At 39.0% G+C, this 16,684-nt stretch overlaps 1 protein-coding gene across 1 annotated transcript in view; it reads left to right on the top strand.

Moving 5' to 3' along the window:
• TASP1 (taspase 1) overlaps nucleotides 1-13,516 on the top strand; it is a 312,710-nt gene extending 299,194 nt beyond the window's left edge. The window contains exon 14 of the mRNA XM_075564008.1: nucleotides 12,585-13,516. Coding sequence (XP_075420123.1) covers nucleotides 12,585-12,671 — 87 coding nt within the window. The 3' untranslated portion in view covers nucleotides 12,672-13,516. The remainder of the gene's footprint in view (nucleotides 1-12,584) is intronic.
• Nucleotides 13,517-16,684: the final 3,168 nt, after the last annotated feature.

The raw sequence follows: 16,684 nt of genomic DNA, 5'->3' as shown, positions 1-16,684 counted from the left end.
TTCTCTTTGTACAAGTTTTTGTTCTCTGGTTAGGTTTATTCCTAAGTATTTCACCTTTTGGTTGGCTGTTATGAATGGTATTTTCCCCCTTAATTTCCTTTTCTGAGCTCTGTGTAGTATAAAGGAGTCTCAATTGCTTATTTGGTTTTTTGGATTTTTTTTTGGTATGTTGATCTTGTATCCATCCATGATGCTGATTTTTTCTATTAATCCGAACAATGTTCTTATCCCTTCTTTGGGGTTTTCTATGTACCTAATCATATCACCTACGAAGAGAGAAAGTTTTGGTTTTTTCTTTGACAATTTCACTGTCGTTGATTTCTTTTTGTTGTATATTAATTTGTTAAAACAAATAAGAATTCAAACTGTATGGAATATATTTTATATACTTGCTATTTATACATTTTAATTTCCTAAGTAAAAAGATATTTAAAAAACTAAAAAAAAAAAAACCCCAAAAAACCAAATAGGAAACAATTGAATTAAGGAGCAGTGATTAAGGGTATCCTTTGTGTTTCCCATTCACAAGGGGAATACTTTCTGTTTCTTCCCAGTGACCAAAATGCTGGCCGTTGGTTTTATGTCTATGCCCTTTATTACTTAGAGGTATTCCCCTTCTGTTCCTATTTGTTGAATTTCTTTTATCAAGAATGGGTGTTGGATTTTTTCAAATGCTTTTTATGCCTCAATTTATATGATCATATGGGTTTTTGCTTTGTTTTGTTGATATTCTGCATACCTTGATTGTTTTTCTAATGTACCTGGGAGGAAACTCACATGGCTGTGATATATTATTTTGTTATTGCTGGACCCTATTGGCTAGAACTTTATTGAGAATTTTTGCACCAGTTTTTATAAGCAATACTGGTTTCCAATTTTCTTCTGGCAATAACTTTTCCTGGTTTTGATATTAGAGTTATACGTGTTTCATAAAATGAATTAGAGAGTGCCATTCTTTTCTATATTCTGGAACACTTGAGTAAAATTGGTACGCTCGTCTCTGAATGTTTGATAGATTTCCTAGGTGAAGCTGTCTGGCCTTGCTGTTTTGGGTTTTTTCCATTGCATGTTTCAGTGGCCAGACCAGGTTCTTCTTTTGTTATGGGTCTGGTTAGGCTTTTTCCATCAGTAGGTAAGTTCTAGAAAACTCCTAGAAATGTTTCCATTTCTTCTAGGTGTTGCAATTTGTTGTACTACAGTTCTTCATGGTATTGTATTACCATCTTTCTTTATTTCAACTAGTTCTGTTGTAAAGTCACCAGACTCATTTCCTGATTGTGGTATTGGGCTCTTTTCTTGCTTTTACTTCGTTAGGTCTGCTAGTGGTTTAGAATTTTTTTTATCCGCTCGAAGAACCAATTTATTGTCTTGTTGATATCTCTATTTTCTGTTTTCTAATTCAATTATTTCAGCTCTAAACTATTATTTCCCTTCTGTTTGTATGGGTTTATTTTCCTGTTCTTGTTATAGTTGTTGGCTTAAGTTGTTGATTTAGGTTCCTACTTCTTATAGGATGTAAATTACCTTTTGCATACTGCTTTAGCTGTGTACCAAGGTTTGAGAAGTTGTAATTTCATTCGCCTTTGTTTCAAGGAATTTTAAATTTTCATTTATTGCTTCAATTTCTAACATTTTTTAAGCAAAGTGTTTTTCAATCTCCATATATTTGATGTCCCCCCCCCCTGTTTATGTACCTGTTCTTGTTATCCAATTTTATAGAGTTATGATCTGAGAAAATGGTTTGTAATATCTCGGTGTTTTTAAGTTTATTAACACTTGTTTTGTGGCCTAACACATGGTTTGTTCTTGAAAACATTTTATGTATACTGGAAAATAATGTATATTGTGTTATTATTTGGTAGTGTTCTGTTTATGTCTAAGAGGTCAAACTGAATGTGTTAGTTAGTCTTCTGTATCTTTATTGAGTGACTTTCTTTCTAATTGATCTGTCCTTTCTGGAAGGTAGTGCATTGAAGTCTCCTACTCTTATTGTTGTGCTGTCTGTTTCTCTCTTCAACATTACAGGAGTCTAATTAATGTTTTTATTGTGTAAATAGATATTTAATATAGTTATATTTTCTGTGCAATTCACCCTTTAGTCATTATGTTGTGTCCTTCTTAGTCTCTCATGGTGGATTGACCTTGAAGCCTATTTCATCAGAGATTAATATTACCAACTTGCTTTTTAATTTTTATTGCAATTAGCTTGATATATTTTTTCTGCCCCACACCCGTTGTTTAGTCTATTTTTGTCTTTGTGTATAAAGGGTGGTTTCTTGTAAGCAGAATATTGATTGGTCTTGTTTTCTTATCCTTTCTGCTACTTTCTCTCTCTTCATTAGTGTATTTAATCAATTTAATTCTATGTTGTCATTGATAGGTGTGACTTTATTGCTGTCATTTTGCTGTGGGGGGTTGTGTGTGTGTGTGTGTGTTTTACTTTCTTTGGTCTTAGTAATTTTTATGTTGATTTCATTTTGCTGTGAGTTCTCTTCCTTTTTCTAATTGTTTTACTGCTTTCTAAGTCTTCATGCATTTACCCTTTTTATTTTTATGATGCTTATCCATTTTCTTTCATGTTATCTTTGTATTTATGATTTTCTTCCCAATATTAAAACAGTAATCTTTATTAAAATCTACTTGATTTTCTTTCCATTCAAATGTTTCATATCTACATTATTTCTTAAATTCACATTTTAATTATCTACATTGTGTTTTTTAAACATTTATTTCCTTTTTAATATAGATATATTAAATATATAATGTATATACATACACATTTATATGCATACATATTTGTTGAGTAATGGTCACCCATCCTTGTCTGTTTGGGGAAGAGGGTAATGGTATTGGGGTGACTGCGTTCAGTGTGGATAAGTTGTCTTGGCAGGTTCAGCTATAAAGGAATGATTTGATAAAAACAAAAGAAAAGATAGGTTTAGCCTAGCCAACAAAGAAACATGTCAATAAAAAACAAATTACAAAAAACCCTCAAATAAAAAAGTATCTATTTAAAACTTGTTTTAACGCAGAAGCAGGCCACACCAGCAGCTGTTGCTGCTCCTTTATCCATCACCAGTATGTGCTCATCCAGTGACCTTTCCGATTCGCCCTGCGGGCGTGCAGCTCGCAATGTCTATTCTCCTCTGCTTTGGTGGCTTCGTAATGGCCCCAAAGCAAGACATTGAGGTCCAAGGCTCCGGAACCCTCCAAAGCGCGCTCTTACTGCCCCACCGCTTTGAAAGCTAGCTAGCTGTCAGTCAGCTGTTTGAACCCAGAACTGAGGAGCCCATGAATTTGGGTGGCCCGGCTGCTGCACTAATTTCAAAAGTGGCTCTGAGATGACTGCTTGCGCCTAATGCACCCTTTCCAAAACTGGCTCTGGTGCCTGGTAGCCCACAGATGTGTGTGCCTTGGCTGCCCCACGGCTTTCAAAAGTGGCTCTATGCTAGCTGTTTGGGTCTGGAGTCTGTAAATGTGTGCACCTTGGCCTCTTTTAAAAGCAGCTCTAAGCTGGTTGTTTAGGCTAATGCACTGGTGGCCTCTGCCAACTCCGCCACACTGAGTAGGACACTGTAGCCACTGCCAGGCGCATTAATATGGTCCCAAGACCCCTCTGCACACCAGAATTTGTAGAGAACAAGGAATGAGTTAGCCGCACCTATGAAAGCTCTTACACTGTAGGTGTTCAGCTCACCCAGCATTTTCTGCTGCTGCGGGGCTTCGGGACTCCGGGTTTTTATTTCATATCAGTTTTATCATATCTTTGTTGAAGAAGGATTGCAAAGTGTGCCTGCCTACATAGATAGCCATCTTTACTGGTGATCACCTTTGTTTAATTAATATTGTGAATACATTGATTGTTTTTTCGATGTTGGACCATCATTACCTACCTACTATGAAACCAACTTGATCACTATGTATGTATGGATATGCATGTGTGTGTACACAATGTCATACACATATGATGTTGACTTACCTTGGGAGAATTGTGTTGAGACTTTTTACAGGTAAGTTCTTTAAGGATATTCTGTTCATGCCTTTGCTGGGATTTGGTAATCGGGGTGATGGTCACTTCATTAAATGATTCCAGGAGTTTACTGTCATTTTCGATATCCTGGAATCATTTTTAGAGAATAGGAGTAAAGTGTTCTCTGAATGATTGCTAGAATTTCCCAGTGAAGCCAGCTGACCTAAGATCTATTTTTTCTTCTGTTATGGGTCTTTTGGCATCTTCTACCCTAGTCTGTGTTAAATTAGGTAGGTAGCATGTTTCTAGAAATGTGTCTATTTCATTTAGGATTTCAAATGTGTTGCTGTTGGAGTATGATCTTTCATAGTACTATGTTGTCTTTTTTATTTTAGTTGATTCTGTTGTAATGTCACCCCTATCATTTCTTATTTTCAGGATCTGCAACTTCTATTTCTTTTCATTTGTTGTTTGCTAGTGGCTTATCAATCTTTTAAAATAATTTCAAATGAATCAACTTCTTGTCTTGTTGCTTTTTTGTTTTCTAATTCATTTATTTCTTCACTAATCTATTATTTCTTCTTTTTCTAGTGACTTGTGGTGTCTTTTATTACTAATTGTTGGAGATGCTGCACTAAGATGCTGATTTTGTGCCTCATAATTTTTATGTACTTGGCTTATTGCTGCAAATGATCCCGTATACTGCTTTTACTATTTCCCTAACGTCTGGGTGTGTCGTATTTTAATTCTTGTTTGTTTAAATGTAAACATTCTGGTTCAATTGTCCTTTCTGTGTTTCTCATGATGGATTTTGCTTTTAAGTCATTTTGTCAGAGATTAATATTGCCATTCCGGATCTATTTTTGATTGCCATCGGCGCAATATATTTTTTCCCATCTTTGGTTTTTAATGTTATTTTTGTCCTTGTGTGTAAGGTGTGCTTCTCGTAAGCACTGCATCGATGGGTCTTATTTTCTTGTCCATTTTGCTGCTCTTCGTCTCTGGACTGATGCATTCAATCCGTTTACAACCAGTGCCATTGTTGGTATGTGAGTTTGTGGCTGTCATTTTGCTGTGTGGTGCTTGTTTCTTTGCTCTTCGTAAGGTTTTGGCTGAGTTCCTTTTATCTGTTGCTAACTTTTTTCTTTTGTTATTCTTTTACTTTTTACTAATTTTGGTTCTTTTTAATTTTGATGAAGCTTCTCTAATTTATTTGCAACTATCTTTTTATTTATTACCATATATACTCGAGTATAAGCCGACTCGAATATCAGTCAAGGCAGCTAATTTTAGCACAAAACGTGCATTAAAAATGTGCTGGAAAACTCAGCTTACACAGCATATATGGTATTTTGCTGTACAGTACAGATTTAAGTGAGTCTAGTTTCTCTTGCAATCTCTTTGTCTTCCTCACTTAGAATTTATTTTCCACCCTATTTTCTTTGTCTTTGTGGCCTGATTCCCTGGTTTCCTATTTTCAGTCTTCAATATTTGTTTTACTTTAATACTGCTTTAAGTGGGTTTATTTCTGGGTAGGGAGGTCTTATATGTTGCTCTCAGGTTATGTCTACCTTGTTGATTCTCTACAAAAAAAAAATACAAAACCTCCCCTTAGTATTTTTTTTAAATCTGGTTATGTTTTTACAAATTCCTTTACTCTGCCCTTGTCTTGAAAGACCCTTATTTCTTCTTCATATTTTAGGCATAATTTTGCTGTATATGAGAGTCTTTGTTGGGAATTTTTTATTCTAGGATTTTGTAAATGGAATTCCTTTGTCTTCTTGTGTGCTTGACATTTCCTGCAAAATCAAGCTTATTGTTAATTTGTTTCCCTTTGTAAATAACTTCTCACCTCTAAAATTGTTCTCAAGTGTCTTTGATCTTGACATTAGAAATTTTACTGCACTGTGTCTCAATGATTTTCTTTTGGACTCTACTTGGGTTTCTTACAGTTTCTTTCTTTTATTTTTTCTGAAAATTTTTTTCTCACCTGTTTTGGAATCCCAGAAAAACTTAAGTATTTGTTCTTAATAGTGGTTCACATAATTTTTAGTCTCTCTTCTGACTTTTTTGCTTCTTTTCTTGTTCTTCTCAGAGATTGGAATCCAGAGATTTGTCTTCAAGCTCACTGTGTTGTTAGATAGTTTGTGTCAGCTTAAAGATGTATAAAAGTTTAGGGGTGGCAGGGAATCTCTCAATCAGGTAACAGAATGATGGGGCCTCCTTGGGGGTATAGTGTTCTCCTAAGGAGGTTCCTGGGAGCCTCCCCCCTTAATGACCTTGAATCTGCTATAGCCTTCCCACGTTTCCACCAATCTTGGATCCACATGACTTGGCACCTAGTGGCCAAGTGATATGTGTCTGAAAAAGGACTTGTGGACAAGTGTCAGACTGATGAACTTGAGGTGGACTGGGCTGGGATGCTTTCTTGATATATAATTGCTTCTTGATATAAAGCTCTCTGTTATACCCATATAAGTGTCATTAGATTTGTCTGTCTAGTCAACCTGACCTACCATACTCATGAATTCAGCTTTCCATTACTTCTGATTTACTCTTTTAGTGTTGGCTAATTCTATTATCTGAATGTTAATCTGTTGTATTTCTATTTCATTTGTTTAGTATGGTTTCTAATGATTTATTTCTCTCCATATCTCTGAATTCTTCTTCTGGTACTTTCACTCCTCCTTTCTTCCTCGGAAAGGTACTTGGGCACTGCGTACTCGTTCCTTCCTTGTGACTGCCTGCCCTTCCACCTCATAAGCTCCACGACCGACTCTTGTCTCCATGACATTGTGATACAGCTGCTAGGGCTAGACGAGTATCTGGGTTGTGTGCTGACAGTGGACTGTGTCACATGGTGTGAGAAAGGAATGGTCCCAGCTATCAGAAAGAATACTGCCTGGAGACCTGTCTTCAAACAGGCAGCCATCAAGTGAAGTGTTCACTAAGTCCACATGGAAGAAGCACACCAGCCTGTGTGAGCGACAGATTGTAAATAATAAAATCCAAATGCTAATTAGGAAATGGTATCAGAGCTTAAGTTCTGAACACCTGGTTCGGGGAACGTTATGGATGAAAGAAGAAGCACAAACTCCACCTGCGGGGTCCTCACGTGAATTAAGCCTCCAGTGCATTCGCTCTGACCACAGGCCAGGGATGTAAATGGCCTTGCGCTGGACGGTGAGCATTGTAAAGGTGGTTATGCTTAAGGCAGTTCCTTTCAAACATAGCACCTCACTGTTTTCGCTCCCTTTGGATTCATTTTAAAGTTGTGTCCATTTTTAATATTTTATGCTTTTTTCTATTGAGATTTTTTCTGTTTTATTTTGTCATTGTTGTTGGTTTTTTGTTTGTTTTATTGTATGATTTTGTATTATTTGATTTGTTATGAAATCCAGGATAGGTAAATATATAGCAACAGTAACTGGATTAATAATGACCTGGGGCCATGGTAGGAGAGGCTGTGAGGTCAGGGTGAGCTAACAATAAGTAAGAGAAAGAATAAAATGTTCTAAAATTGTTTGTGTTGATGATTGTACACTTCTTAGTATGATTGAACTGTTGAATTGTATGATATATTACCTGACAATAAAACTGATTATTTATAAAAACTAAAAGCAAAAAATAGTGCTATTTGCATAGCGTCTCCCTTCACCCTTGAAGAATAGAAAGAGATGCATGACTGATGCCCCTTTTAGCTATTTGTGCAAGATTTCTCTTCAGTCACATATAGCTCTGGGGAGTTTGTAACTAGTATCCATTTCCCACAGCTCTGCAGGTTTAGGAAATAGGAAAAGAACTTTAAACTAATTCATTTCTTCTTCCTTTTCCTCTTCCTCCTCCTCCTCCTCCTCCTCTTCCTCCTCCTCCTCCTCCTCCTCCCCACTCACACCTCTCCGGCTACAGGTAGCCCCACCTGATTGGCAGCCCTATAGTTTCAGTGAGGAGACACAAAAGAAAAGTCAAATGTCCCTGACGGACTGTAGCGCCAGTCTGCTTGCAAGAGTATGTATGGGCTGTGTCGCTCTGAGTCCTTCGGACCGCTGGGGCATCAGGGCTGCTCAGACTCCCACTCTGGCCTTCTCTGGGTGTGGTGGATGCACCTGCTGTGCCCCTTCTTCTGCCCACACTTGCAGCCTCAGAAATGTGCTTAACGCTGTTCACTTAGCTCCTGTCTTTTTCTTGTAGTATCCTGAGTACCTGACTTGCTTCAGTCAAGTTGGGTTGCTCCACGTTTGTTGAGGAGGTCTCCTGTAGTGTGTGGGGGCTGCCAAGTTTGTTAGAAAGAAGCGTTGATGGGGCAGTGGTTCTAACCATCAGGTCACCAGATGGAAACCGCCAGCTTCTACATGGGAGAAAGAGGAAACTTTCTTTTCCCATTAAAATGTGAAGCCCCAGAAACCCACTGGGGCCGTTCTACCCGGTCCTGTAAGGTTGCTGTGAATTGGAATCAACCCCATGGCAGTGAGTGATTAATTGGAAGTCTATTATCTATATTTTCAATCTGTTTTGAAAGAATCTTGAATATGCCAAACCAGCTTAAGGAACTCGTTTACCAAGCTGATTGGCAACACTAATACTAGTAAAAATACTTGACAGTCTGTGTGCATATAACCTGTGTCAGGAGATCATGTCACTTACTTGTGAATACTGTCAGGGTGTGCTCTTTGGGTTAAGCACTTTGACTGGGAATGCAGAGGGGCGTGTATTAAACAATTTCTTGCCTCGATGTGACTTTCAATTACAAGGACCTGAAATCTAAAAATAAAAACCGGACACAATATTTGTATCCCAGTAGCAGAATTATGCAAGTGAGTGCTTTGTGAGCTTAAAGCAGAGCTTCTAGGCTGCATGGGAATTCCAGTCGAGAAAGTCCTTTTGAGAAAGGGCAAAACAAAATGATCAGAGACTTGGAACCATGTCTATCAAGACAGAAGAGTGGGGCATAAGGCACTAAGTGGAAGGAGAGGAGCCTAAATTAATTTGTCTATTACTTCTTTACATACAGTTTTCATGTTACCATTTACTAGTCTAATTGCAATGAAAATACATGGAAGAATAATATGACTATTTAAATAATTTTAAAAGATATCTTATTAAGTTCTTAGGATACTCCGATAGGATGGTGTCTTAAGGGGTTGGACTGCTAACCACAAGGTTGGTGGTTCAAGACTACCAGAGGCTCTGTGGGGGAACAATGAGACTTTCTCAGAAACCCATGGGCAGTTCTACACTGCCTGGTAGCAATCTACTCAGTGGAGGGAGTAAGGGAGTGTTAAGCTCTTCACGACATAGGATACTTTCGCAGCCGCACAGTCTATAGGAAACATAATGCTTTATTGTATCGTTAAACTCTGACATGCAAGTCCATTGTTTACATGGTCTATTTTTAGGCTCAATCAAAATTCAAACCCATTTCTCTAGAAGAATTTTTGGAGATAAACACCCACATAAGGTATTTGTTTTTCTCAAGTAAAAATCAAATGTTTTGAGAATTATGAGGGCAACAAATGTGCTTGACACAATGGATGTATGTGTGGATTGTGATGAGTTTTACGAGCCCTCAATAAAATGATTTTTTAAAAGGTATTTGCTTTTAAGAAAATCTCTTTATTAGCATGATTTCATGCTCTCACCGAAAGTTCCACAGAAAAGTTTCAAGTGTACTGTGACTCCAGCAACTCTGAGACTAAGGTCATTGTTTTCTGATGGATCAGAAGGTCATGTTGAGGGAGGAACTGATGAAGTGTTGACATTTAGATGACTCCCCACGTTACTCTTTGCATCACTCAGGTCGTTTTGTGGTTTGCCAACATATCCTCTCCTTTGTTAGGTTTCCAAGTAGGGAAGAGGGGTCCTGAGATGTTAAACTTTCCAACTAGTTTGTCAAGTTGAGCATTGCTGTTTGCTGTAAACATTTTAGCTCATATAAACCTGTGTGTAAAGGATTGCCTGGAGGATATCAATTGACAAAATTACTGCAAAAATGGGCTACAACATCATAATTGCGCATGACCTGACGGTGTTGTGTTCCGCGCTTCATAGGGTCATATGAGTCAGACCAACTCAATAGCACCTCACAACAACGTGTATGTTTCTATATTTTGCCCCAGTACTGATGATAAAGATCTCAAGAAAATCGTTACCTATACAATCTCCTTTCCTTTTCTCTTCTGCCAGTTTGATACCTTGCAGCGCTACTGCATTTATATGTTCTGTCCTAAATTTGGGGCATTGGATTTGTTGATAATACAAGTAAATGTGGATGGACTGTCTGCATTCTTGAAAACCTTGGGTCATAAACCAGCAATTTCTTCTTTCCTACAATATAGGTCTTTTCTTTTGTTAGCAAGAAGTAGGTTGCTTTAAGACCACTATCCCTCTGGCCATGGTGCAGGCCATCTGCTTGGATAGAGTAAATAACTTTCTCTTTTTAAAGTAATTTATTCTCTGTACGATTCCACTCAGACCGCCCGGAGTCCCCCTAGTGTTCTATCCAAATCGCTGGGAGACTCGACAGTTGGCTTTTCCTATGAGCTACTTTTTAATTGTCCTGACTGGAAAATTCAAACCTATTTATTAAGTGAACTGGATATTATCTCATATTGGAATCTGCATCATGGACTGAATCTTAGATGATCCCATCTCTAGGTATTCCAGTGATGAATGAGATCCAGGACTTTTATTCTCTCAGGGATCACTTTTTGCTTGAAGAACTTTTTAAAAATGAGTGGCTACCTGGGATGGGGGTAGTTATATTTCATTTGGTGCTAGTTAATTCAATCAATAATTAGTCAGAAAAAGGGAGTCTGTCAACACCTCCCTCACTAAATGAAGGGATTTGGGTTTTATGTGCCAGATGTGACAAGGGCTGCTGGGTTGCAGAAACAAACAATACCCTTTACCCTGTCACTTCTTCCTCTAGGTAGAGGATGCATCGCAAGAGACAAAGGAGCCACGGGATCTAAGATTAAACATGTTCATGTTTGTACATCAGATTCAAGAGTGAATTCAGATTCTAAGGCATGGTTCCTAGCGGCCTGACTGTAATTTAATTTGTATAAACTAGTGGTTCTTAATCTTCCTAATGCCTAGTTTCTCATGTTGTGGTGACCCACCACACCATAAAATTATTTTCGTTGCTACTTCATAACTGTCATTTTGCTACTGTTATGAATCGGGCGACTCCTGTGAAAGGGTCGTTCGACCCCTAAAGGGGTCGTGACCCACAGGTTGAGAACCACTGGTATAAGCCTACAAGTATTTTTGATACATGAGTGAGCGATGACAATGCAAAGTCAACTGAGCTCATCCCTGATGTTAAAGACTATTTCCTGGCTTGCACACACACACACACACACACACTCACACACACACTCACACACACCACCACCACCCCTAGTACCCAGAGAACACTTTGGACTCTCCAAACTTTCCAAATTGTTTACTTAAGTCAGCTGTTCTAATTGGACTTGCCCAGATGGATGGAGATAACATGATTGCTTCACATTTCAAGCTACAAAACAGTTCATTTCGTGTGAGTCCTTCTAAAGCAGTGGCTTGTTTCAGATTTGGTTCCAGAAAGGGGTGGCAATTTGCCAGCCAAGTCTGATGATCCCTCTCTGGGGACTTGAACTCACTGTAGTCAATCCTCTAGGAAAGCTTGTTGAAGGACACAGAAGCCCAGAGGACTACTGAAGGCTATGAAGTCCCTCTGTTCCGCTTAGAAACTCCTGACATTTATCTACCACTGGATTCAGCCAGACCAGCAGTGAAGGAATTCCTGACTGACGTCATCCTGACCTCTTGTGGAGCAGCTTTGACTGACTTCAGGCTTTCGGCCATGCCTCCACGGAGGGATGCTGTCACACTCAGTTATACAAAACCCTTTGTTGTATAGTTGCTGTCTTTCCTTTTTTCCTCTACACTCAAGGAAAATCGTCGCCTGGCTTCTGTACGGGACAGTTGTTCTTGTGTAAGGAGTCGGTTAGCTTTTGTCCTGTAACCACTCGAACCCTGGATCTTATAGTGAGCAGTAGGAAGGTGGGAGGGAGGGCAGGAGTCTGCTTTGAGCAAGACTACAAAGCTCTTTAGACTAAAGTTTGCATTTTCCCTGGTCTGCTCTTTTCCTTATTTACTAGCTGTCCTTTCCTCTCATTATCTCATTTACTTTCGATTACAAGTTTGTCTGAAATGCTGTACGTTCCTTAAATCCTTGAAGGCAGAAATTAGGGGTATAAATATGTATCAAGTATTTGTAATTTTCCTGAATATTTAGTAGTCAAAATAGATATGATTCATTGGTTTAATGATTCCAAAACAATTGTCATTAAAACATAACTGATCTGAGTGTAAGTTTAGTTCTGTACTATCAGGGGCCCTGGCAAACTTGTCACCTCCTACCTCCAGTTGCTAGTTCTGTGCCTGCCAGGTCACAGATGCTCCGTAATAGAATCTGTTGGTACCCAAACATCCCCGCCATCATGGCTTGTGGAAACTCAAAAGCAAAGAGAAGCTCTAAGACTGTGGTATTTGTTTCCGCCTTGATTGGACAATGGGTTGGGCAGGGCACAGCTACCACATCTAACACCCTGTGTCTCCTTCTCTGCAGACCCATATTTCAAGACTCCCTCCTGGTGCGGTAGCAGGGCAGTCTGTTGCAATTGAAGGTGGGGTCTGCCGCCTCGAGACCCAGTGAACGGACCCTTTGGACCAAGCAGGAACATCTGAGAGGCATCTGGGAACCTAATCTTCCTGACCTTTCCGACTCTAGTTGGATGTTTCCACTTTCTCCTTTTATACTTCCTTTTACAAGTGTGTGCACCACCCAGGCACAAGTGCTGCTGTAGCTAGCTTGTAGTGACATGTGTGGGCCCTTGGCGGCTGGACGCGATTGAGTGTGTGAGTGTGTGTTTGCACGGAGCATGTACACTTGCTTCTACCTTGATGAAATAGTCACCCCTTATGGTGTAAATTAAAACAAAAGCGAGATTATATTGTCTATGAAATATGTGCTTTAACTGTTTACAGGTAAACCCAGAAGTTGCAAGAAACAGTTTTGATTTCGTAAAGAGGTACCAACTGTTGTCGATGTGTCTCAAAGGAAGCGTCAATCTGAATTGAATAATAGTAATATGTAATACACGTTTTTTAATTTACTAACCAGTGTAAGTGCATCCTGTGGTGGCTTCAACTGTCCTCATCCCTCTTGTGGGGCATTTTACTGTAACAAAGAATGGTTTCAGTGAAACAATCCAGCAGAGAATCAAGGTCCGAACCTTTAAAATGATAGTCTTGTTGATGAAGTTTGCACTGGCTCGCCTTGCACTGTCCTTACTTTATTATGCAAGGGGACATGAAGAGGCCAGGCAGCAGTGCAGTCTCGAAGTTGTGTACAACAGAATGCTGTTTACAAGGTACCACTGTAAATAGAAAAGCAAAGTTTATGGAAAAATTCAATATTATCTTTGTTTCTTGTTCAAATATATTTTTAACATGAAAGCACAGAAATAAAAAGCATATTACTGGGTATATTGTGTGATTTTTCTTCACAGACTAATCAATTATCTTTCAAAGCCTAACATGGAGAAATTTGGGTTGTTTTTCTTTTTTGGCTTGTTTGTAAAGTTAACTTTCCAGAAATCATACATCTTACTGCTGCTATTGTTCTAGTTCTTTAACATCCAGTCTTTCCCCTCTGGAGTTCGTGTAGACAGGACGGAACATAGTGGATGGTGTGGAGGTGCCTAAGAAGCCCTGTTGGCATTGCTGAGTACGCATTGTACTGCTACCCACAAGGTCAGCGGTTCCAACCCACCATCATCTCTCTGGGAGGAAGATGCTGCTATCCACTCCTATAACTATTTACAGCCTCAGAAGCCCCATATAGGGTGACTATATGATGAAATAGACTAGTTCGCAGAGGGTGGGTAGGGAGATCCTAAAATTCCTCTTGCAATTTGATAAAAATGGCCTTTTAAAAAGGGCAAGCTTGTTCCGTTTATAAAAGAAAAATATATATTTTAAATAAAAAGAACTGAGATTGCTTCCCTTTTAAAAAGAATACTCGGGGCTAAAACTGCAATGGTTTCAGTTTATAAATTGCTTCTAAATGGAGCACATCAGAAAGACAAGACTTTGTTTTTGATTTTATGCATAAGAAGTGGTTATCAAGACGATGCTAAAGATAGACTTGCTCAGGAGAAGGACGTTTCCTGCAACATATAATCATGGTTCTGGGCAGTACCTGATAAAGCCCCAGAGAAATGATACACTTGACATCAATGTATGGCCAAATTATAAAGCAAAGGCAACCAAAATGGAGTGGGTGTAAATATGAATGATTGGGGATTGCTGATTTATATTCCTCACACAGGCAATTACATTTGTCTCCCTGTGTTCTCCTAGACAGATTGGTGCCATGGTATCTGTTTCTCATTCTTAATGAGACTGAGAACTTAGTAAGAAATGGGCTGGCTGGTGGGGAGCCTTTGGCTTCAAAAGATTTCAAAGACCTGTTACCTGTTGGCAGGGATTTTTGTTTTTGTTTTTTTGGGGGGTCCCCCCACCCCCAGGAACTGGACTGGGTCATATAAAACTATCAAGACATTTTGGAGTCTGAGAATACTCTGACCTATATTTCACCAGGAATGGCATTTCTTTCATCTTTTGTCTCCCATCCATATTTACAAGTTTGAGCTTGTTAAATACTCCTTTTATGAAAGTCTAGAAACAGATCAGTGTAAAAGTAAGGTCCCTCTAAGAGCACTTTGTCAAAACATTGTTCTCCAGTTTTACAAAGACTTTATTTTTAATGTGTTAATTTGAGGAATATCACGAAGCTTGGAGAAGCCAAACGAAATGAAACAAAACAAAGCTGATGTTCAGAATCATGGGAAAAAATTGATTTTTTGATAAGATCAGATGTTAATGAACAGGTCCCAGGATTAAAGGCCATGCCAGATAGAAACCAGCTCCATTTCACAGAGAAGTGTTGCTTGTTTCCATCAACAGTTCATCTCCTTTCATAATGAATCTGTCATGTGCACAGTAGAACTGCTCAATCAGGTATTCAAGGCTCTGATCTTTGGAAGCAGATTCACCAGGGCAGATTCAGAGGTCTCTTAAGTGAGTGAATTCCAGAGCACTTCACTGTGCTCATGTGGACCCACACGTGAATCAAAAGGCAGTTGTGTGACCAGACCAGAAGCAGGAAAGGTATGTTAGGTTGGTACCCCTCATCATTCTTCAATCTGCGTGCTGAACAGATAATCCAAGAAGCTGAATGCGGCATCAAAATTGGAGGAGGGTTTATTAACAACCTTCAATATGCAGTTGACACAACCTTGCTTGCTGAAAGTGAGGAGGACTTGAAGCACTTGCTGATGAAGATCAAGGTTTGCAGCCCTCAATGTGGATTGCAACTCCATGTAAAGAAAGCTAAAATCCTCACAATTGAACCAGTAGGTATTTTACTGAAAAATGGAGAAATGATTCAAAGATTTTTGTCTTGCATGGATCCACAATCAATGCTCATGGAAACAGTAGTCAAGAAATCAAACAACACGTTGCATGGGGTAAATATGCTGCAAAAGATCTCTTTAAAGTGTTGACAAGCCGGTCTGTTACTTGAGGCCTAAGGTATACCTTACCCAAGTCAAGGTATTTTTAATCGCCTCATATGCCTATGAAAGTTGGGTGATGTATATATATGTAAGGATTGTGATAAGAGCTGTAAGAGCCCCCATTAAAATGATTAAAAAGAAAAGACTCATGTTGTACTTGTCCTTTTGTGATTGGCTTACTTCACTTAGCATAATTTCCTCCAGTTCTTCCCATGCAGCGATGTGCTTCATGCGTTCATCACTGCTTTTTAGGGATGCATAGTACTCCATTGTATGTATGTACCACAGTTTTTTAATTCATTCTTCTGTTGATGTAAATATGGGTTGTTTCCAACTCCTTGCATGTGTGAATTATACCGTGATATATATTGGAGTACAGATGTGTGGCCATGGTTTGTTTCTTGTCTCTTCTGGGTATATGCTCAATAGGGGGTTTGCTGGATCATATGGTAGCTCAATTTCCAACTGTTTTAGATATCGCCAAATCGATTTCCATAATGGCTGTACATAGCTACGGGTCCACCAGCAGTGCACAAGAGTTCCTATCTCTCCACCTCCCCCCGAACACTTGTTACTTTCTGATTTCTTCAATTGGGCTACCTTTGAGGGTGTTAGGTGATATCTAATAGTTGTTTTAATTTGCATTTCTCTTATGGCTAGAGGTCTGGAACATTTTCTCATATATTTATTGGCCATTTGGATTTCTGCCCTTGAGAAACTCCTGCTCAGGTCCTTTGCCCACCTCCTGAGTGGACAATTGGTTTTTTTCTTGTTGTAAGTTAGCAGTGTAGTAATAAGGCCTTTGTCTGATGTGTCATTGCTAAAGATGTTTTCCATTCTGTGGTCATTCTTATTACTCTTTTGACGAATTCTTTCGATGTACCCAAGTGTTTTATCTTTCGTATATCCCACTGGTCAATTTGTGCCTCCTCTGTGTTGTTGTCATTCCCGATAGCCTACGTATTCCCTGTGACAAGGTTCTCAGGTTTGTCCCAATCCCCTCATTAATGGCCCTAATTGTTTGGGGTTTTACCCCAAGGTCTACGATCCACACTGAGTTTATTGTTGTGCATGGAGCAAGGTAAGG

The sequence above is a fragment of the Tenrec ecaudatus genome, chromosome 12, assembly GCF_050624435.1.
Source record: "Tenrec ecaudatus isolate mTenEca1 chromosome 12, mTenEca1.hap1, whole genome shotgun sequence".
Taxonomy (NCBI): Eukaryota; Metazoa; Chordata; class Mammalia; order Afrosoricida; family Tenrecidae; genus Tenrec; species Tenrec ecaudatus.
This window is presented reverse-complemented; position numbering and strand designations above follow the sequence as displayed.